Source organism: Aristolochia californica, unplaced genomic scaffold, assembly GCF_029961685.1.
Source record: "Aristolochia californica isolate CCGP_79_NKW_82.1479 unplaced genomic scaffold, dmAriCali1.0.hap1 SCAF_2, whole genome shotgun sequence".
Taxonomy (NCBI): domain Eukaryota; kingdom Viridiplantae; phylum Streptophyta; class Magnoliopsida; order Piperales; family Aristolochiaceae; genus Aristolochia; species Aristolochia californica.
The window spans coordinates 44364158-44387883 of record NW_027181881.1 but is presented as its reverse complement, the minus strand read 5'-3'; the positions used below and the strand labels follow the sequence as shown (position 1 = coordinate 44387883).

General features: G+C 38.4%; 3 protein-coding genes across 3 annotated transcripts; 2 read left to right on the top strand and 1 right to left on the bottom strand.

Moving 5' to 3' along the window:
• Positions 1-336: 336 nt before the first annotated feature.
• LOC137957187 (borneol dehydrogenase, mitochondrial-like) lies at positions 337-1340 on the bottom strand. Its single transcript, XM_068804923.1, has 2 exons — positions 1288-1340; positions 337-1156 (listed from the first exon to the last, which is right to left on the bottom strand). Exons 1-2 carry the CDS (start codon positions 1323-1325, stop codon positions 364-366), a joined length of 831 nt encoding a protein of 276 aa, XP_068661024.1. The 5' UTR covers positions 1326-1340; the 3' UTR covers positions 337-363.
• Positions 1341-3000: 1660 nt separating this feature from the next.
• On the top strand, positions 3001-3478 carry LOC137955137 (uncharacterized). Its single transcript, XM_068802006.1, has 2 exons — positions 3001-3322; positions 3456-3478. The coding sequence occupies exons 1-2, from the start codon at positions 3001-3003 to the stop codon at positions 3476-3478; spliced, it is 345 nt and encodes a 114-aa protein (XP_068658107.1).
• A 4706-nt stretch (positions 3479-8184) lies between these two features.
• Positions 8185-23272, top strand: LOC137955560 (magnesium-chelatase subunit ChlD, chloroplastic). Its single transcript, XM_068802559.1, is given in 16 exon segments — positions 8185-8515; positions 8748-8926; positions 9736-9820; positions 10149-10465; positions 10680-10803; positions 10982-11074; positions 11564-11659; positions 11981-12055; positions 12058-12126; positions 13206-13403; positions 20467-20622; positions 20960-21067; positions 21724-21858; positions 21937-22098; positions 22772-22892; positions 22973-23272. Coding segments are annotated over 16 exon segments (2259 nt in total). The 5' UTR covers positions 8185-8260; the 3' UTR covers positions 23059-23272.
• The last annotated feature ends 454 nt before the right edge of the window (positions 23273-23726 follow it).

The window sequence follows — 23726 nt, the reverse complement described above, 5'->3', positions numbered from 1 at the left end:
AAGTCATCAACCCAGAGAAGTTGCCACCATTGCAACGCTCCAATGTATTTTGCAACCTCCCTTGTTTTCCTGTGTTTTTATTAAGTCTGAATTATGGGTAGTATTGCATTTCCCTCTTGGCTAACAGTATCTACTATTTAATATCGGTTCTCTTGTGATTTTTCTTCTTCGAGTACTGTCTACATCAAACTTACTTCTTTTTTTGGTTCTTTACATTAATAATTAACAAAGACAATAAATATATTTTTAAAAGAGATTTTCCTTATAATAAATATTTTAAAATTTGTAACTGCAAAACACTTAAAAATCAGAAATATTTCTCACATATCCAATTCCAACTTTGTGTCAATGGAAGAAGAAGAGTCACTGAACCGAGTTCTGCATCATATGAGTGAAGGTTGAATTGAAGACGGAGAAGCCCCCATCGACGATAAGGTTATGCCCAGTCACGTACTTTGACTCCTCGCTCGCCAAATACATAGCAGCCTCTGCGATATCGTCTGCACTAAGATTCGCTCCCTGCAAGCACGCAAACCCACCCATGGCCTTGTCAAAAACTACATCCTCCATCTGAAGTAACGCTTTCGTCATGCGAGTCTTAACCCCATACGGCGACACACAATTTACTCGAATCCCATACTGTCCCAGCTCCACCGCGGCGCTCTTCGTCAGCCCCACCACAGCGTGCTTCGAGCAGGTGTACGCGCAAGGCCCCATGCCGGCGACGATGGAGACAACGCTGGCGGTGTTGACAATGCAGCCTTGGCGGGCTGGGGCCATGACACGAGCTGCATGCTTGGTCCCCAGGAATGCACCGATGACGTTGACGTTGAAGACCTTCTCGAACGTGGCTCTGTCCGCTTCGAAGATGGACATCTTGGAATTCCCTGCGATCCCGGCATTGTTGAACATGATGTCGAGCTTGCCGTGCATGGACACGGCCGTGTCGACAACTTTCTGGATGTCGGCCTCCTGGGTGACATCGCAGTGGACGAAAGAAGTGGAAGAGGGTCCAAGTTCTTCGCAGAGGAATCGACCCAAGTCGTCTTGTATGTCTGCAATTATCACTTTGGCTCCATGACGGCAGAACAACCGAGCGCTGCTCTCACCGATGCCGCTCGCTCCTCCAGTTATTATAGCCACCTTTCCTTCAAGTCTGTGCGTCACAAAGAAGAAGAAGGCAATGACGACGGTACCAGTTAAGGACGATGAAGAACACGAGAAGGCTAGCAAGACTGTTCGATACTATAAGATTAACTTGCATGAAGAAGAAGAGTGTTAATTTACCTTCTTGCAGCAGTTGAGAGAAGGGGAGGGCTCTGCATGGTTGGAGGCCTTAGTCTTCCACCTACTGGCTACTTTCTCTTGAGCAGATGACTGCCTTCTCTTGCTACCAGCTCTCCTTTTAAAGTAAGCTCACTGCCTTCAGAAAGGTGAATATTACAGAGCAAACGAGCCAAGTTATCTTTTTATAAATCATAATAGTCTTATTTAACCTTACATGAGCATCACGCTAATTTGTAATTATTTTTTCTCCCATCAATTGGGTTTATGAATGAATATACTTTTTAAAGCATTCTAGATTGAACTACTATCAAGTTTATACGCATTAAACATTGAATAACTTTGATGCCTGTCATTGGAGGGAACCGCCAGAATCCTAATTCTATCTCATGTTGTATGTGGCTTAAGAAATCTCAAGGAAAGGTTTAGTACTTAAAATGGGATAGATTTAAAAATAAAATAATTAACAGCTTCATCATGATCCATGTTGGTTTGATATTGAATACGTTAGGGCATATTGAAAGTCGAGTGGTGAAGGGGACAATGGAACTTACTGAAACCAGACAAGCAAAACTGAGTTGAATTTCGGCTTCATCATGATCCTAATGTTGCTTCATGGGATGAGAAAACTGAGTTCCTTTCAGCTTCTTCTTCTTACATCCAATCCTACACAAACGTTACAGCGATGGTCGATAAACAAAAGTAGAACTTTCCTTCTTCTTTTTTTCTTTCTTTTTCTCCTTTTTATCTTCTAGATTATTTTTCATAAAGGACAATCAATCTCCTAGTTTTACAAGGTCGAAATTCCCGAAACTCCATTTTCTAATTTTGACTAGAAGATAAATTTTAGAGACGCTACACATACATACAGGCAATAATCAAGTCGAATTCTACATCATTGCTCTGAAAAAAACTCACTAACATGTCCATTTAATTTTTTTTAGAAATTTTATAAAAACTTTCATGTGATTTTATCTGAAGGTTGTTTTGGAAATATGTATCTTAGAAAATACATTTTTAGTTTTTCCTGCAATATAAATTTTCAACCAAGAAACTAACGGGACCTTTACCTACACGAGGATTCCAATGGAACATCTCTTACGTGAAACATGACACATGAATTGTAAACGAATGTCTCTCCCCGATAGATCTTATTTTTTAATCCAGACCTTTAACCTGTTATGAGCAAACGGTTGTCCCATTTTATTATGTTTTTATCAGTATTTTTATTAAGTTTGCATTTAGAAAATGTAATGTACAAAGATGGTTGAGGCATCATTCAATGAGAACCATTGATGAGGAGGTTAAAGGAGGTTTAGAATTTACAATACTATGTTAATACCGTTTTTCTTGTGTTCTTTAGAGAGATCAGATTAAGTCTAAAACTAATCTCAATCCTCCACCTCACGAGGAAGGGGGAAGGCTCATTGTGGGGAAACAGGGAAGAAGGCCATTGGTGACAGCTGCTGCAGGGCACGACCAAAGCATATCTCTTGACCAGATGGAATCTCTGAACAAATCCTGACATGTAACTAAGTCGCACAGAGTATGCATGAGAGGCCATTCGCATGCATCCTGCAACTCGTCTCTTTTCTCTCTAAATTTAGCTTCAAGACAAGGAAAATCTCGACAATAACGAGGAGGACTTACCACCTAGTGCTACTGGAATCACCTCTTCCCTCTATAAATATAAACAGAATACAACCGATGAAAACAATGGGAGCCATGAGCATTCGCTACTGTTTCCTCCTCCTGGCAGTTGTCGTCGCCGGAATTACACTCTCCGGCGAACACGTCCTCGCCCAAGACTGCTCGGAAGATTTCAAAGCTCTAACCCAACACTGTGCCAGGTTTGTCCGGATCTCAGGACCCAAGGAGCCCCCATCGGCCGAATGCTGCCAGGTCGTCCAACGCTGCAACCTCCCTTGCATCTGCAGTCGTATAACCAAGGAAATGGAGAAGATTATCAGCCCTGAAAAGGTCGCCTTCGTTGCCCACTCCTGCGGCCGCCCCATCCCTTCCGGCACCAAATGTGGAAGTAAGAACCTCTTTCAATTAATTCTCTGTTAAATCTTTATAAAACCATGTCGCTGTTTGTTCAATCTGGGAAAAAAGTGGTTCTGATTCAGCAGTGTTTTTAAACAGCTTACTGTTGTTGAATGCTGTACCAGGTCTTACCATTCCACTGGCATGAGCTCGGGGTGCAGGGAAGAAGGCAGGAGCACTACTGCTTGCGTTCTGTAATAAAAAATGCTTTATATTTGTCTAAAATATCAAGAGTGAATTCAAATGAGATGGTCTCATGAGGAGACCTTTCAAATGATTTCAAAACGAGTAAACAGTATTGAGGAATTCCATTCACCCTCCTTGATTCCATTTTTTCCTTTTCACGATCATACACGGTTCTAGTTATTTTTATTAGACTTCGTTTACTGGGAATTACTTATAAACTTAAGTTCATCCATACTGTCAAAAAGAAACTAAAATTATTCAAACGATTAAACAGATCTTATTTGGAGTTTCGTAGAGTTGGCTCAAGTTGTGGGTCGTTTTATATTTTTCAGTTTATTTAACTATTTTTTTATAAATATATAATAAATCACGTAAACAATCAGAAAATGGGTAAAACTAAATAATTTATCTATAAAATCTAAACTAAATAAACAACCGGCATCATGATAAGGAGTGTCCAATACCCATATATACTATAGCCCTATTAGTGCCTTTTCCTGGAAATGCTGGAAAGGAATTTCTAGTAGAAATACGTTTTTAGGAAACATTAGTGCCTTATGTTTATTGGAAACACTTTTTTTAGCTGAAAATGCTTATTATAAATATCATATAATTTTCCAAATAAGATTTTCCTGCCAAGATGAGTCGGAAAGCCATATGAAATTTTTTCGAATAAGTATCTGACAATTGATATTGTAATACTTTCAGCACAAGGCAATTTTGTATTTGATAATTTATTTTACTGAAAATTTATCAAATAAGTATGGTAATGTATGAGATTAATTGTTGATTTTCTTTTATTTCCTATAAGAAGCACTAATAGATCCATTTCATATTCCTTGGAAATTTCTAAAACTTTCCATGTCATTACTTAGTATGGCACTAATAAGGTATTTCATGTCATAACTTAGTAAGGCACTAAGAAAAGTATTTCAAGCTTTTCTTGGGATATGACTTTCTAACCAAGGGCACTAACAAGGCCTGTGTTTAATGGGTAAAAGTTGAAATGGTGAAACTAGTAATTGGGTAAAACTTTTAACATTATCCTTGTGTCTAGTCCGAAATCATGAATGCTATGTTATTTTTGCCAAAATCTACCTGTAACTTGATACAAATTGAGATTTGTTAAAGTAAAAATGTACTTTCTTAAGCTCAATCTCTTAAATAAGATCCATTACAAGGGTTGAATACTTCCATTCAAAAAAGTCAATTACAAGATCTAAACTAATTCTTATGCTTTTACTTCAAAAAGTTAAAACGGCTACTGAAGCATCTTGTCTTAATTACGGGGGGGGGGGGGGGGGGGTTAGTCCACAATGAAATGGAAATGAAGTGGAAAATTGAATTGAGATGAATTGCTTCCACTTCAACTCATGTTTGGGTGTTAGTATAGATGAGTTCAAGTGACTGGAAAACAAATTCCAATGTTAGTGCCCCCAAATGAAAAATGTGATATAAAGAAGAGAATTAGTAACCTTTTATAATATACTAAATAGAACATATACCTAAACATATAATTAACCAAAATAAACATGATTACTACACTTATAAGTTATTTAACGTGTAGTCCTCAATATATTAATATCTTAATGAATGAAAAATTATATTATATTACTTAATGATTATAATTTATTATAAATTAAAACAATAATTACGTGTGACTAGAATAAATTATATAAAATTAATAAAAAAATTAAAAAATAACATAAGAGAATATAATAAATAAACCTAATGGTTTAATTAATTATAGAAATTGGATAATAAAACCAATTAATGATTACAGTTTATTATAAATTAATATACTAATTACGTGTGACTAGAATAAATTATTTAAAATAAATAAAATTTTAAAAATAACATAAACTAATATAATAAATAAATAAATTATTTTGTAATGACATAAGATATTTTTTAACATTAAAACTCACTATTTTAATACAAAATAAAAAATACATAATAAATAAATAAATATATTAATTTATCAATAACATAAGATATTTATTTACGTATTATTAATTAATAATATATTAACACAAAATGTAAATCCAGTGGTTTAAAGTTTATTATAATTAAACTAATTCATGATTAAAGTTTATTATAAATTAATATACGAATTACATGTTATTAGAATAAAATTTTAAAAAGTGAAAAAAATAAAAAATAATAAGTCGTCTTCGTCGTCGAAGAGCCCTGCGGCTCCGAGACCTTCGATTTTGGATTTCCCAGGCGGCTTGAGACCTTCGAAACCGCCGCGAAATTCTGTTACGGCATGAAGATCGACCTCACGGCAACGAATGTCCCTCCGTTGCTCTGCGTCGATGAGGTTCTTGTCCCAATCCGTTCTCCGAAGCATCATTGACTCGGTAAGAACCCTAAAATTCCGCAAATCGCTGATGCCGATGGCAGAAACCCTAGGTATTGCACAATGAGAGAGACGGGATGAATGAAGTTGGGGTGAACTGAGAAAGCAAAGAGCGAAAATGAGAGAAAGCAGAGAGAGCGAAGACGAGGGGAAGAAATGGGGTGAAAAAAATCGTCGAGAGACGAAGGCCGAGCGAGGGGAAAGGAGAAGAGGAAATGAGAGGGATTTTTCGTTTCGGGGGGGGGGGGGGAATGAAGCGACGCCGTCGCTCGTGGTAAGTGAATGATTCGAAAAAAAGGTTGGAATCAACTTTCTTCCGTTTTTGCCTGGGCAAATGAAATGGTGTAATCTCACTTCAATTCAAGTCTTTTTACACTAACGCCTTATTTGTGATGACCTAGGTAACGCGGAGGGAATTCATTCCACGTCATTGTGGACTAACCCCCCCTATATATTCTCCTGGTTCACAATGTGAACCTCAACAATGAGCTTTAGCAGCGCCTTTATCACACATGATCTCCTCTTGCACAATAGTTGCGATTCTGTAATAAAATTTTCCCTAGGTAATCTCTTGTGATTATTGGTAGGATGAGGGTTGATCTTGGTGTGGCTGGGAACAGTATTCAAGACCCACATGTCACTTCTGATTATAAATACAGAAAACAAGTATGATTCTACTGCATTTGCCAAGGAGATTGTTACGGTTGCACAAGCTAAGCTCATCCGAGCACTTGTAATTTTGATTTTCTTTCCATGATCAGTTCTTAATTAGGTTCAATTTACTGTGAGCATGTTGTAGAACATCTAACTAGTACCATTGAAGTGGTTAAAGAAGATTAAATGGGGTCACTTTGAAAGTGTTCTGGAAAGTGAAAGTGAATTATGTAGTAAAAATGATTTTTTTAGTGTGCACAATAAAAAGTGCGGTGGAAAATATTTTCTTGGGGACGTCTGACCAAAGCTGGGCTTGTGGGGTTCTTTCGAGAGAGTTGTTTTCGACGTCGAGTATACGGCAACTGTGGCGGGGAGTGTCTCTAACTAGGCTTTTGTGGTGGCTGAGAAGTGGAAGGATAAGATTAATGACGATGATGCAGGGGTTTTATGACCCCATTGAAGCTTAGATGTTTTTGTAGATGGTCGTAGGGTATGAAATTCGATCAAGGAGTTTTTGATGATCTTGTGGTGAAATTTCCAACCAGGAAGGGCATGGCAAAGCTCGATGCAGGATTAACGTCGAACATCGATTGTACGAGGTTTTGTTGATTTTAAAACCATTAAAAAAGTCCAAATCTTTTCACAATCTTTATATGTATGTCTCCAATCTCCATACGCAGACACACTCTTGAGTCATCTCCAGTGGAGAAGTAACGTCCGAATGTCCTTCGAAAACCCTGGACATGATGACGAAGGCATGAATTTAACTATGCCGTCCACGGTGTATGCATGAGGCCGTTCGCCTCCTGCAATTCCTCTTTTTTTTTTTTCTATGAATTTAGCTTAAAAGACAACAAAAATCTCCACAATGACGAGAAGAAATTACCACCTTCTGCAACTCGAATCTCTCTCTGTATAAACAGAATACACCCACCACCACCACCACCACCCCCAAAGAGAGAAAAAACAAAAGAAGAAGGAGAATTGGCAGCCATATTGAACATTCGCTACGCTTTCCTCCTCCTGGCAGTTGTCGTCGCCACTCTCCAGCGAACACGTACGCGCCCAAGACTGCTCGGTAGATTTCAATGCTATGGCGCAACTGTGTGTCAAGTTTGTGAGCATCGAAGGACCGATGGAGCCACTATCGGCCGAATGGTACCTGGTCGCCCGGCGCTCCAACCTCCCTTTCGTCTGCAGCCGCATAACACCGGAAATAGAGAAGGTCATCAGCCCGAAGAAGGTCGCCTTTGTTGTCCAGTCCTGCGGCCGTCCTATCCCTTCCGCCACTAAATGTGGAAGCTCATCATCTCCTCCGCCCTAATTCCATTTTTCCTTTTTACGATCACGGTTCTAGATTCAACAAGTCAACATCTTTTATTTTAGATTATTAATTAATTTTACAATAAATAATTGTTTAAACCAAATAAACCTTGTTTAAAGAACATAAAATCTCTTAAACTATAATTATTCCTTAAATAAGACCAACTACATGGGTTGAATGCTCCAAATTAATTAAAACGGCCTACTTGGAACTTGGAAGATTGAAAGATGACAGTTGACCAATCCAGTGCGAGAAAAATAACTACGTGTATTCTGACAGCCAAAAGGTAAGAGAAGCCGTCGGTAGAGGTAAGTCTCAGGTAACCTTGAGGCTACAGCTGCTAACTGATAATAGAAACAGGATAAGGATCGGCTCTGCTCTGGCATGGTTATCTCTGTTCTCTAATGGCGTCTGCTCCCTCTTGCAATTCTATCACTCTCCTCCAATCTCCCTTCTTTCCTTTCCTGAAATATCAGCATTTCCTTCTCTCGTCAAAGCCAAGAGGTGCTTTCGGTCGCTGTAGGCTTAAAGCACCAGTCTTTCGTCCCTCTGCCGCCGCCCTCGCTGAGTCCATCAATGGCACTGTTGTCAAGCCTAAATTCGAAGACGACATTTCGTATGGAAGGCAATTTTTTCCACTGGCTGCTGTAGTCGGACAGGTTAGAAATTGAATCGTCCTATTTTCCCCCCTTTTATTTCCTATCGTGGAAGAAAAACGGAAGAAAACTAGACTTTTGCATATGTAGTTTTCTAGATAACATTGTGTGAATGAGTTGAAATTTGAGGCTAGGATTTAGGGACACTTTATGTTTTTGTTCTAAGATTCAGCTCTTTAGTGCGTCAATTTCCGGGTTTTATTAATTTCATTTTTTGGTAAATGGTTTGTCACAGGATGCAATCAAAACGGCGCTGTTACTTGGAGCTATTGATCGTGGGATTGGAGGAATTGCCATATCGGGCAAGAGAGGAACTGCCAAGACAGTGATGGCACGTGGATTGCATGCTATGCTTCCTCCAATTGAAGTTGTCGCTGGCTCAACGGCCAATGCTGATCCAACATGCCCAGAAGAGTGAGTTTCCGCTTCAGCAAACTCTGAAAAGCGTCTTTTGAAAAAACAAATAATGTCAATTGTTATACCATAGCATTAAGAAGCCCTTATCTTTCACCACCATCAGAATCTTAACGCAACGATGCCTCATCTTGGGGTTAGATCTTCAATAATGTCATGGCTTCTGCTTGTCCAATTTTTAACTCGAAGACAAAATTTTCAAATGTACAAAACGTGATAAATAACAAATTGTCGCTATTTCAACTTTAACTTTCCTTGCTGGGACATAGTGATAGCAGCATATTTTAGCGATGGAAAATATTATTATCATCTAACCAGCAGACCTAGTTCATGTAGGCTCACCTTTTCCAGCTAAGAGTAGTGTTTTAGTTAAAGAATACTGTAGATTCTCTTTGAAGAAATTATCCTAACAAGTAATGACTCCAGTGAATGCTACTATTATCTTTTTCATCTCTCATTATCATCTTTCTTTAGTGAGACCCCACTTATCCATCTGTGTCCAAAAGACTGAAATATAGGTGACAACGGATTTATTAAGTAATTTAAAGCTTTCCATCATTGTTCATTGTTCTTCTTATGAAGGACAAGTTGTATATCTCTAATTTCAAGTTGAAAATGAGTTCTTGTTTTGTCTTTTTGAATATCAGGTTCTCTATCAGATATTTGTTTTATTTTTTGCTCATTAATAATTAAATAACTGTATAATATGTATGCCATTTAAAAAAGATACATACGACACAGTCTTGTGACATGCTTCGATATAGTTTTGGATGTTCATTTGTTTTTTGATTTTGGCTTTGAACTTTAAGGTGGGAATTTGGGCTTGCTGAGCGACTACAATATGATGCCAATGGTAATATCAAGACCGAGATTATCAAGACTCCTTTTGTTCAGGTAACTCTTGTTCTAGACATTTTTCAAGCAGGTGGACAATGTTGTTATGCTCCCTGAACTAACCTCCAATAAGGAGGTAGATAGTTAGATGACCTGCACTGACTATCACAAGATCCAACTCAGATGGCAATTTCGCAATTGACTAAGGACAGCTAAAGTAGAAGAAACTAAATTATATGCGGTAAACCGGTGACTGGCAGTTGGATCTGTCCTGATCACCCACACATGGTGCCCCATGGTGCTGCATCATTTATTCATTTTCTTTTTATATTCCCAACTGCTCTTGTTTATTTATTGGTATAAGGCTCTGAGTCCATCTATGCCACAGATTCCACTTGGTGTCACTGAAGATAGGCTCCTGGGGTCAGTTGATGTTGAAGAGTCTGTCAAGACTGGAACAACTGTATTCCAGCCAGGGCTTCTTGCTGAAGCTCATAGAGGGGTCTTGTATGTAGATGAGATAAATCTTTTGGATGAGAGTATCAGCAATTTGCTTTTGAATGTTCTGACGGATGGGGTTAATGTTGTTGAAAGAGAGGGAATTAGCTTTCGCCATCCCTGCAAGCCTCTTCTTGTTGCTACTTACAATCCAGAAGAAGGGTCAGTGCGTGAACACTTGTTGGATCGGATTGCCATTAATTTAAGGTATTTAACTGTCTCTTAAGGTTGACTCTGACCTCAAGTTGATGCACAAACCTGATAGTGCTACTGGTTTTTGGGCAATTAAGTTTTCTTCTTTCTGGGAATTTCATCCGTGAGCAAATAAAAGTTGAAAGAAAGAATGTTTTGATTTAGCAGATGGTGTTCTCATTGGATATCTTCTTTCTTGCTCTTACTGCTAAGGACACCTCTTATGCAGTGCAGATCTACCAATGAGCTTTGATGATCGTGTTGCAGCTGTAAACATTGCCACACAATTCCAGGAATCTAGCAAGGATGTTTTCAAAATGGTAGAAGAAGAAACTGAGTTTGTAAAGACACAGGTATTTTTGCATTTGCTATTGCTATTGTTATTTCTCATGTTCCGCATTCGAAATGCTTGTGATTTTTGTTGGATATATAACACCATGTAGAAGACAAATTAGACAATTTCAACCCACTGTCCTTTCTGTCAGGCTTGAGTTCGGTAAATTGGTCATTCCGTGATCTTCTGTGTTGCAGATCATCTTGGCAAGGGAATATTTGAAAGAAGTCAGTGTGAACAGAGAACAGCTGAAATACTTAGTTTTGGAAGCGTTGCGAGGTGGCTGTCAGGTTATTACCTATTCATCTATTTCATTTAGAATATCAAATAACCTTTTAAACTACATTATGTGCTTTGTACACTGAATTTTCTAAATACGTGCAATAAGATTTTTGTGAAAAATGAAATCCATTAGTTATAGTTGCATAGATTAATAAACTGCCAAAATATATTCAAAAAGTGATAGAATGTCCTTACACATGAGCACTCATTCTTAAACGGGCTAGACTTGTTTTGGCAGCCAAACTTATGCTCATTGTTAGCAATAATATAAGTATTTGCAGTTACTTTTTGTTGGTTTGAGCCCTTATCTACGAAAATCTTATTAAAATCTGTCGGAAATTCCAGAATGGAACTTTTTTCATGCATTATTTCATAAAATCTTTTGTTGATGACGGTTTCTCAATTTCATTAGCTTCTGTTACTTGAATGAGAAACACCTTTCTCTTTATATTGCTTAAACAAAAATGCTTGTGTAAGCATCCCTAAATGAATTGCAGGGACATAGAGCTGAGCTTTATGCTGCTCGAGTTGCAAAATGTTTAGCTGCTCTGGAGGGACGTGAAAAGGTCTATGTGGATGACCTCAAGAAAGCTGTTAAGTACTTTCTGCTTTCTTATTTGCTATAATTTTTGAAAGTTCAAACCCACCTGCAAAACATGATTGGCTGTATTTCTATCTCCTCCCTTCTGTTCTCTCTTCCCTGCCATGCTTCCTTCTCTCCAAACTGCTGCATAATAACGAATATATTTACATTGTCAGTGAAGTTTGCAGTGCTCATTTATTGTAATCCATTAAAATCTGTTGTGAAACAGACTTGCTCATGCTAAGACGGTCACTTTGTCATCTTTTAGCAAGTAGGTGAATAACCTTCTTCAGTCACCAAAATAATTGTGTTGAGGATTTGTAAACTGCAGGTTGAGCTGGTCATTCTTCCTCGGTCAAATATAAATGAGAATCCACAAGAGCAGCAAAACCAACCCCCTCCTCCTCCCCCCCCCCTCCCCCTCCTCAGAATCAAGATTCAGCCGAAGACCAAAATGAAGATGAAGAAGACCAGGAGGTATTCTTCTGAACAAGCCGTTTGAGTGGTGCAAGCCTCTCCTTTCTTCTTTTCCTTAAAATAAATCCTCCTATGCATACACTAATGTTTTTAAAAATGAGAAATATCCTTGATTCCTTTTAATTTGAATGTAAAATCTATTTGATTTTCTTATACAAGATGTATCTCTATGATCTCATTAGACTGCTTGCTGCTTCAGTTTTGAGCTCTGAACACTGAAAGATGGAAACATATTTCATTTCATCCAGATTTATATGTGTTTCATATTTTTCTTTGTATTTATGTTTTAGATCTCATACTTGTGGCTGACCAAGCCTTGGAAAGCAAAAAAATTGTTAAGGAATAGTCCAACATGGATTAGTGAGTACAAAGATCTTGACTTTATTAGTTGAGAAAGAGGTTTTTTAAGTTGGTTAGTCATTTTGGGATGGGCCTTGGACCCAACTTCACATGGTATCAGAGCCGGTACTCATATGTAGGCCTACACCTAAACTATCCACTTGTAGAGCCATAAAAAATGGCTTACACCTAAACTATCCACTTGGAGAGCCACAAAAGAGGGTCTACACCTAAACTATCCACTTGTATAGCCAAAAAAAGAAGGCCTACACCTAAGCTATCCACTTGTAGAGCCACAAAAGAGGGCCTACACGTAAAATTATCCACTTGTAAAGCTACAAAAAAGGCCTATACCTAAATTATCCACTTGTAGAACCACAAAGAGGGCCTACACGTGAGGGGGAGTGTTAAGGGATAGTCCCACATGGATTAGTGAGTACAAAAATCTTGACTTTATTAGTTGGGAAAGAGGTTTTCTAAGTTGGCTTGGACCCAACTTCACATCTTGAAAGACCTAAAGAAATTCTTGCATTGAAAACTGTGAAACATGAATGGTTTCTGTTTAAGTAGAGATACTCATTGTGATGATTGTTTCTTGCATAGGTTTATTGATAGCCCTCCACTTGTTATTAGGATCGAGCAATATGTCATAGTATGTTAATTCAAGTATGAAAGACATAACTACTACACTCAAACATCCTTTATTTTCTCTGTCCTCCTAAGCTTATTTCTGTTTCTAGGAAGACAATGACCAAGAGAATGAGCAAGAAGAGCAACTTCCCGAAGAATTTATCATTGATGCTGAAGGTGGACTGGTTAATGAAGAGCTTCTCTTTTTTGCTCAACAAGCTCAAAGACGGAAAGGGAGAGCTGGTAGAGCCAAAAATGTTATCTTTTCAGAGACTGGAGGCCGTTATGTAAAGTCTATGCTTCCAAAGGTTCGTCTTCTATCTTTGCTTATGGTTTTTATTTGACATGTTTAGTAACTAGCAATGACACTTGAGAATCTATGTTGGTTAATGTTTAACTACAGTTCCATTGTCCAGGAAGAGGGTTGCATTAGTTAGGTTTACAACAGATAGAACTTTCATTACAGCACACAACTTGTTTAATGATTCATTGAGGCAACTCCAATAAATTTGCCCAAGGCTTCGTGGAAACATTATTTTTGTTAAGAATGAGTTCACTTCCATCCCAAAACGACTAGTTACTTAGGAGGTCTATTATTCAACCTTATAAACCAATAATTTTTCTTAACATTTATCTATATGGGACAAGTCCTACTAATACTCAACTTCTAGGATTACACATATGGATAATGGGTCTAAGACGTGGACAATACAAACAAGGTACAAAGTCAAGGGGACATAAGCTGGGTTCAAGTCTAGGCAGATGTCCTATGTTGATACCATGTTAAGATCGAGCCCGGATCTATCCCAAAATGTTTAACCATTTAGGATGGTTATTGTTCAACCTTATCAACCAATAATTTTTCTTAACATTTGTCAATATGGGACTATTCCCACTATTTTTTTTTCTTTGAGAAAACTAACATTTTGTTTTTAATAATGAAATTTGAGAGCTTTATGAATGATAGTTGATTTATTTCTCTAACTTGGGTAGGGGAGGATTGTGTCAGTTTGTTTGACAACCAGTATAAAATCTGATGTGGAACGACATGATTTTAATGTTTATGACGGTGAAATTGGGCAGAAAAGAGGTGAATCAGAGAAAGAGAAAAGGATTGAGGAGAAGAAGAAAGAGAAGATTAGAGGGGAAAAAGAGAAAGATCGGGGAGGGAAGAAGCGAAAGATAATTTCAATTCTTCATCAATCAGTTTCCCACTAATCCGATTACAATCCCTTAGTAAAGAAAAAGCTGAAATTGAAAATTCAAAAAAGAGATAAATCACTAACAGATTAATCTTGTAAAATAGGAAAAATAAATAAATAAATAAATTACAAAAATTGGGGGTGGTGGATCCTGGTGGGGATCGATGTCTCCAAGTGTAAACTCGTGTGGTTGGTGGCACACTGGTGTCCCCACCAACTCTCCCGGGATAGGCGAATCTTGACCCCGTCGAGTGTAGCTCCTGGAGGCTCTGATAATACTCAAACAAATCCGGATCCAACTGCTGCAGTGCCTCGTAAGAAATCCAAGTGTTGTCTGAATCTGGACGCCCCGCCCAACATACTAAAAAACGTTGAACTGTACCATTCTAGGTAAAAACCACTTGTTCATCTAAAATAACATCAATATGATCTTTTCGTGATTGTGGTAGAGGAAGAGGGGAAGGGATCAAAGGGGCGGAAAGGGTGGGAATGGGTGCTACATCGGACGAAATGGTAGAGTTAAAAGGGGTTTGACAAAATGGATCATCAGGAATGGATGGAGGACTCCTGTATGTGATCAAATCCTCAATGTTAAAAGTGTAGTTAATTCCAAATTCAGGTGGCAAATCAACAACATAAGCATTAGTTCCCATTCTTTTCAGCATCTTGAATGGTTCTACACTATGGGCTTGCAGCTTTCGAGCTTGCCCCGAAAGTGGCCGCTCAATTTGAATCCGAACCATGACATAGTTACCCTCATTAAATTCTTTAGCATTTTCATGTATATCAACATACATTTTGTATTGGGCATTACCTGCGTGAATACGTTTATTAACTTCAACATGCAATTCTTGGACTCGACATGCAAATGAAATGGTGCACTCAGAAACCCTAGCATGGGGAGACATTGGTATGAGATCTAAAGGTTTCATAGGTTGATACCCATAGATAACTTGAAACGGGCTCATAGCTATTGACCTATTCACCGAATTGTTATATGCAAATTGTGCAGTTGGAAGAATTAAGTCCCATGTCCGATGATGGTCACCAACAAAGCATCGAAGTAGGTTCCCTAAACTGTGGTTAACGACTTCAATCTATCCATCAATCTGTGGATGGTAGACAGTAGAAAATTTCAATTGTGTACCAACTAAGTGCCACAAGGTTTTCCAAAAGTAGCTCATGAAGCGGACATCCCTGTCAGAATCTATGGTATGAGGAAAACCGTATAGTTTGACGATCTCATCAAAGAATAGTCGAGCGACTCTGGATGCATCGGAAGTTTTAGCCCAAGGAATAAAATGAGCCATCTTGGAAAAATGTCTACCACATCAAAGACAAGAGTCATTTTTCCAAAAGGTACATGGTAAACCTAAGACAAAATCGATGTTAAGGTCTTGCCGAGGGCATGTAGGGACTGGTAGGGGCGTATATAACCAATGTTTTGTTTTTTATGGTTACCCAATTGACAAGTCCTACATTGTCCAACCAGTTTTGTGACATCCCTTTTTAAGCTTGGCTAGTAAAATCCACTTTCCACCTCCTCAATTGTTTTATTTTGCCCAAAATGTCTCCCGAGTCCTCCCGCATGGAATTACCAAACCAAAAGTCTTGCACCAACGTACAGGGAACGTAGCTTATTTGCTCGAAATAAATAGTCATTTTGGAGATAGAAGTCATTGATGGAGCACCGTTGTCCCTCTCGTAATTCAATGTACACCTTACCAAAGTCGGGACAAAAAGCGTAGTCATCTTTGATCTTCTCAAAACTGGTAATTTACACACTCACAATGAACAATAAGCTAATCCTACGACTGAATGTATTTGCCACTTTATTCACACTCTCGGATTGGTGCTTCAAGACAAAAAAGTATGTTTTTAGGTATTCGATCTATAGCCTATGCCTAGAATTAAGTTTCTTTTGAGAATTGAGATATCGAAGGGTCTCGTGATTGGAATACAAGACAAATTCATGCGGAAGGAGATAGTGACGCCAATAACTTAAAGCTTGTACAACCGCATAGAATTCTTTATCATACGTAGAGTACTTTTGTTTGGCGTAGTTAGGTTTTTCACTAAAATATGCGATTGGATGTTGCTCTTGACTTAGTACTCCACCTAGTCCAATACCTGATGCATCACATTCGACTTCGAAAACCTTAGAAAGACCAGAGTCTCATTACATGTTCCTCTATCATATGTTTCTTAATTTCTTGGAAAACTCGAGAGGTAGGTTTCGACCATGAGAACTCTCCTTTCTTCATGCAATCGGTGATAGGCGCCGTGATGGTACTGAATCCCCTGATAAATCGTCGGTAAAATGTGGCTAAACCATGAAAACTACGAACCTCATGAATGGTAGAAGGCTCTGGCTACTCAACAATTGCTTTTACTTTCTGGGGATCTGCAATGAAACCAACAGGAGTTACAACAAAGCCCAAAAAAAACCACTTGATCAGTCAAGAAGGAACATTTCTGGATATTTGCATAAAGTTGTTCCTTCCGGAGCGTGTGGCAAACTAGGCGGAGGTGGTCAAGGTGCTGGTTTTTGGATTGGCTATAAATGAGGATGTCATCAAAATAGACCACCAAGAACTTGTCAAGAAATGGTCGAAGCACCTGTGTCATCGTGCGCATAAAAGTGTTAGGTGCATTCGACAAGCCAAATGGTATAACCATTCATTCATACAGTCCATCTTTTATCTTAAAGGTTGTCTTCCATTTGTCTCCTGGGTGGACTCGAATATGGTGGTAACCACTTTTAAGGTCGATCTTCAAAAATATAGTGGCACCCATCAACATATCTGTCATCTCATCCCGCTAGGGAATCGGAAACCGATAATTTACGGTGATTTTGTTGATGGTCCTACTATCCACACACATTCGCCAAGTGTCATCCTTCTTTGGTGTAAATAGGGTCGGTACTGCACAAGGACTTAAACTCTCTTTGATGAATCTCTTTCAGAGGGGTTCATTGACTTGCCACTGCAATTCTCCATGTTTAGCAGGATTCATTTGATAATGTGGAAAGACATCCTAGAATTCTCATAAGATGGACTCGACTTCAGGCGATGGGTCGCCTAAGGATTCCATGGGTACCTCGTGGGCTATCATTGTAAAAACTGCAGTCTCATGCAGTATTTCATGTTCCAAATCGGGACTGATGTAATGCAAAATTTTCTTTTGGGAGCTTGATTGTGCTTTACCTTGCATAACAGGTTTTGGGTGTAGTGGTTTAAGGTGGATGGTCTGTCCATTACACGAGGAGTAAATATTTGAGCGCACCATAAATAGTGACATCTGGGTCATACATCCAGGGCCTGCCCAAAAGAATGTGACCCACATCCATGGTAATTGCATCACTCCAGATGTCTTCCTTGTAGTCGATGAATTGAATAGGAACCAAACACCTATCCTCGACTGAAATGGAGATGTCATTGACCCACGAAACTTGATAGGGTTTGGTATGTGGAACTGTCTTTAGGCTGAGGTGGGTAACGGTACGGGATGACACAACATTGATGCAATTGCTGCTATCAATGATGATTTGCAGCCCTTATCTTCATACTTAATGTAAGTATGAAAGATAGTAGTGCGACGCCAGTCATCAGATTCCTTCGTTTGAGTCAATGCACATTGGACAACATTTAGCCTGTTAACGGGAGTGTGATCGGACCTGACGCAATTCATAGTGGTCGTGTTTTCCTCACCTATCTCATCTAGGAGATCAAAATCGGCGGGATCATGCTCGTACTCTACGTTTTCCTAGTCTTCCTGCGGGTATTCGTGATCCTGGATAAGGACTCAAGTGTTACAATTGGATGCGATGTGCCAAAATCCTCGACACCTATGACACTAAATCCTTGAATTGAATTTTGACAATTCTTTTCGTGCCCTTGATGGAGGGGTGTCCAAATTGCGACTCAATTTCTAAGGGGGAGCTCCTAAAATTGACTTTCCTGAGACTTGAGGACTGGTGGTGGAAGACCTTAAAGGGATTGCATGGGTGTCTGACCCTCGTGTGGGCTTAAATTTGGAGGCTAACTCGTTATTATGTGCAAATGCGTAAGCATCCTCTATGGTGGTAACACCCCAAAGTATCATCTCTTGTTTAAGGTCATCATTTAGGCCCTTTCAAAACTTGCTTAAAGTGATGACCTCTTCCATAACAGAACACCGCATTCGGTACTCATCAAATTGAGCTATGTACTCGACGACTGATTTATTCCCCAGCCTAAGATTGTACCATTGATCTAGAAGGGTGCTTCTCTAAGGAGGAAAAACTTTTGTTTGGACCTTGAGTTTCATTTCCTCCCAGTGAGTAATAGGAGGCTCGCGTATCCTCGCAATATCCTTCTCAACATTTTCCAAAAAAAGTTTAGCGGTGCCTGTCAATTTCATTTTCGTCAACCTAATTGTTCTATCTTCAGATAGGTACCATTTAAAAAATCGGTCCATCTCATGAACCCACGTAGAAAATAGCCATGGATCCAAACGACTATCAAATGTAGGGGCCTTGACACTTATGTGTTTTAAAATTTTGTCTTTGGGACCCTCATGGTGCTAGGGGTAGGTTGCATGATTCCTTGAAGGAGGGAATATGTGAGGATGAACATGAGGGAAGTCCTCTTCGGTATCACAACCCTTAGAAGACCTAGCTTCTACAAGGTTTTTCCCTTTGGCTGACTGAATTTCTAGGGCATTTAGCCTATCATTAATGATGCCAAGTTGTTCCAAAATTTGTTTGAGAGTATCATCTTTGGTGTCTATAACGGAGGATGATGCGACCACTACGTAAATGCATGTACTATTAAGTTCTCGCAAGTAAAGCCCAAACAAACTCTTTGCTTGTTAAGTGTCTTGCTTATGGTTCGTTTTGTGACTAAGTCATAATTCAAATCAACAAAGATGCAAGACAAGAGTGTATGATATAAGGTAAAGGAAAGAATAAAATTAAAGCAGTGACTTAAATTGCATAGATTGGCCAAACTTCAAAATTGACAATGAGAATTGAATGCACACAGGAAAACAGGCACACACAAAAAAATGTGGTTCTCTTTTTGGCACGGATTTTGAGATCTAATTAATGTTGGTATAACTAACTACCAGCACAAAAATATATATTAATGCAATCTAAGATAAACTGTGTAATACCGGAGAGGAGTAGAACGGCTTAACCTGGTAGGTTGGTTGGGGTGGACTGAAGTGACGTACGCAATGTAGATAGCAAGTTGGGGCTAGAATTGGAGACGGTGCAAACAAGCTTTTTTTTTTTTTTTTTTTTTTAAGGAAAAGGAGGCCTTACGTGCGAATCAAGCGCGTGTGAACTTACACGTGCATGAGGGATTAAAAACTGGGGAGGGGGAAAAGGAGGTCGCACGTGCGAATCCCTAACTGATAAATCTCGTAAAATCAGGAACAATAAAAAAATAAAAAAAATAAATTACAAAAATATGGGGGTGGTGGGTTTTGGTGGGACCTGGTGCCTTCGAGTGTAAACTCATGTGATTGGTGGCACACTGGTGTCCCCACCAAAATCTTTGTGACATTCGCATTCATGTCGGACGCACCTTACATAGTTCCAGCAAGGCTTTGATAGTAACAATAATGAAATTTGCATAAAGGCTCACAACAAGGAATTTTGAGATTGATCTTTATAAAAAAAATTAAAGAAAAAGGAAGTTTGAGATTGTTTAAAGGTGCATAAAGATCTTATGCAAACAGTATGAAAAACCTTTCTCATCATAGATTATTGAAACACTATCTTCAAATTCTGAAGATACCATATGCTAGTTTAAACTTGTCAACTCAATTCTTTTATGTTATCCATGTCATACCTGTTGCAGCAAATTGCTACTGAAGCAATGCATCACTGTATCTAGACATCTTTTGGAGCTTAAACCACTTTGATGATAATTTATGGCCATTGATTGCCTAATGTGTAATCCGTTGGGTACTTTACTGTATAATTGTACCTTAGTTCATAGGTGCTGATTGCAGCTTCCCACTGAAAAGAGGGAAAGAAAACAAATAGTGTGGTGGGAAGTTTTTGCAGTAGTTCACTTATTCAAGATCTTATAACAAGTTATTAAGTACTTTTAAAATCTGAATACAAGGAATACTACTCTCAACTATTTGATTTCAATTACCCTATTTCTTTCTTGAACAGGGTCCAGTGAAAAGGCTTGCAGTTGATGCAACCCTCAGAGCTGCTGCACCATATCAAAAATTGAGAAGGGAGAAGGACATAAAAAAAACTCGGAGAGTCTTTGTCGAGAAGACAGATATGAGGGCAAAGATAATGGCTCGAAAAGCAGGAGCTTTGGTAGTGCTTGATATTCTCTGGACATGATCACTTTATTTTTTCTATAAAATCAACATCTTTTTGTTGTTACTGCAACTTTGTTCGAAGATGTATTCATCTCAGCTAAACAGTTCCACTAGGGATCATGGGCATTGTTCAACTGGAAACAAGCACCTCTTACAATTGGTGGAAGTACTGCACCATTGAATAGTAGGCTGCACGAAATCTTGTGCATCCTTGTTGTGTTGGACAGGTCCTTTATATTAAAACGGACTGTTGACAGATCTTCTAAATGCACATCTGTTGGATTTTCCTGTTTGAGTTCAGGTGCCAAATCTGACATGAAATTGCTTGGCAGGTAATATTTGTTGTTGATGCTAGTGGTAGTATGGCATTAAACCGCATGCAAAATGCAAAAGGTGCAGCACTCAAGTTGCTTGCAGAGAGCTACACAAGTAGAGATCAGGTAAATTTCAGATTACTAAAATTTAAAGTTTTGAAATGAATTTGTCTGGGCAAATACAACAACATCAGAAGGATTTAGGGAAGGATGAGCCAATCCTAACATATCAATATAAAGTTAATTTCTGTCCTGACAAATCTGTCTCTCTTTGTGATTTTTTATATGTTACATGATGTTTAGAAATGCCCATGTTTATACTCTGAGTGGGCCTTGATAGTCACTTAAAGACTCTGGCTATAAAATGATGAGTAAGAGACAGATTGATATAGTGTGGTACTTTCATAATTTGGAGTGAAACAGTTAGACTTGATTCTAGGTATGAAAAAAGATGTACCTAAAACATTGGAAAAACAGTCAAAGAAACCAGATGAGTTACAATGTAGTGTACAATGTGCCATTAATTTCTTGTCATGGGCATTGTCATGTAATTGACATTAGCATCTTGTTCCATTTTTGTTGGAAAGATTTTTTCCGTCTGTCTCTGCTCCATTTGATTGACTATGACTTCAGAAAACTTCTAGAGAATGATGAATTGGTCAGAAAAATCAGTAAGAAAGAAAGTTGTACCCACTTTTGCTTATGAATCCCCAATAAAATTGTAGACAAACTGTATGCTTTTTAAATGTGGTAATCTAACTCAATGACAACCCGTTAATCAGGTATCTATCATCCCTTTTCGTGGAGACTCTGCAGAAGTTCTCCTGCCTCCTTCAAGATCAATCGCAATGGCAAGAAAACGACTGGAAAGACTTCCATGTGGTGGTGGCTCTCCCTTGGCCCATGGGCTTAGTACGGTATTGAATCGCAAACCAGCATTGCTCTCCTGTTCTAATATATGTATATTTTATTTCTAACCCCCTAGTTCTTATTAGGCTGTTAGGGTTGGCTTAAATGCTGAGAAAAGTGGTGATGTTGAACGTGTGATGATTGTTGCAATTACGGATGGACGTGCCAATATATCATTGAAAAGATCTACTGATCCTGAAACTTCTGCTGCCCCAGATGCTCCCAAACCTTCTTCACAGGAACTGAAGGTAATTATTTTTTAAACATATTCTCGTAAGTATGGTAATAGAATAAAAGGTGTGACTGTATCTTAAACAAGAGTTGCCTTTGCAAATAAAGGGTTCACATATAAATGAAGCACGAATGGAATATTAGATCAAGCTGCCTGTAAATTGGGAAGCTTCATCCCCTTACATGGCATCCTAGCTAAACTCTTGAGTGAACATGCATAACTATGGTGAATCCTTCAGTCAGATTTAACCAAATATTTGTTCAGCATTTTGCCCAAATAGAAATTTGCACTAATTCAAACTTCCCTTAAACATGACCAGCATGGTGCTTGTATAGAATCCACACTGGTAATGGTAGTCATCTCCTTATGTAAATTGTAGACCATTTGGTCAACATAATGGCACATAGTGATGGGCTAATCAGGAATTGTATGGTCTTAAATAAAATGCCATGTTGTTAATATCTGATTAATGAGGGTGATATGTGGTCTGCCACATATATCTGGCCAATAAGAGCCCCGAATACTTAATTTATGTCACTTCTTAGCACCAGCATCCAGGACAGGCCCACACCATATATGATCAATATAAGCTGATATTAGCTGTTTCATTACAACAGATGATCTTCTGTTGCATAATAGCTGCAATTCTGTAATAAATTTTTCACTAGTTAAACTCTTGTCATCACTAGGATGAGATTCTAGATGTGGCTGGAAAGATATTCAAGGCCGGCATGTCACTACTGGTTATAGATACAGAAAACAAGTTTGTTTCTACTGGATTCGCCAAGGAAATTGCTAGAGTTGCCCAAGGTAAGCTACACGCCGAATTGAAAGCACTTGTACTTTTTTCATTTTTTATGGCACTAAAAGGTGTCCAACTTGTCTGGCAGGAAAATATTATTACTTACCAAATGCCTCCGATGCCATTATTTCTGCTACAACCAAGGATGCCTTGTCAGCCTTGAAAAGCTCTTGAATGATGTGGAGTTTATGTTTTTCATTCCCCACTCCACTAGTGCTCTCTCACTTCACCTTCGTACTTTTCTACCATTTGTATATGAAAGGTCTAATGGCTGTGGAGTTGAAATGGATTGTATTGCAGACAACTCGTCAATCCTGACCTGACGTTGTATAGCCAAATACTAAATTGGTGACTTTTCTGATTCGATTGACAAAAATGAAAATTTTGTATCAGTGTCAAAAAAATTCCTTTCTTATCTTTGTTTATCTCTAAGAAATTCCAACTAGAAATTGATGCGCCTTCCAGGATATGGATGCGACACAGAAGACTGCAATATCTATGATAAAAAATTGAACTCTCAACTTTCACCCTTCTCCTTAACAAATAAAAGAATACAGTACTTAATTTTTTTTTTTAACTGTTGTGATTCATTACAATTGTTAATATGGTATCAGGGCAGATCGATTAATCATCTGTATTCACCTTCTTCTGAATTTTCTGAGCTCAAAAGTTTCAGAAATTTGAATACTTCTACCTCTGATGTCAGTTGTCTGTATAACCTGGTAAGCTTTTGGTAGCTAGTCCTCATGTTACATGTATAAACTCCATCAAAAGTTAAGAAAATGATTTGTTTTAGTGACAGAATGCATATCGAGCAAATACTTGAATCAGTCTTTTTTTTC

Coding starts and splice junctions, on each gene's coding strand:
- LOC137957187 (XM_068804923.1), bottom strand. CDS start 1,325: ATGCAGAGCCCTCCCCTTCTCTCAACTGCTGCAAGAAG. Junction 1,157..1,287: donor CTCTCAACTGCTGCAAGAAG/GTAAATTAACAC, acceptor TGTGACGCACAG/ACTTGAAGGAAAGGTGGCTA.
- LOC137955137 (XM_068802006.1), top strand. CDS start 3,001: ATGGGAGCCATGAGCATTCGCTACTGTTTCCTCCTCCTGGCAGTTGTC. Junction 3,323..3,455: donor TTCCGGCACCAAATGTGGAA/GTAAGAACCTCT, acceptor ATGCTGTACCAG/GTCTTACCATTCCACTGGCA.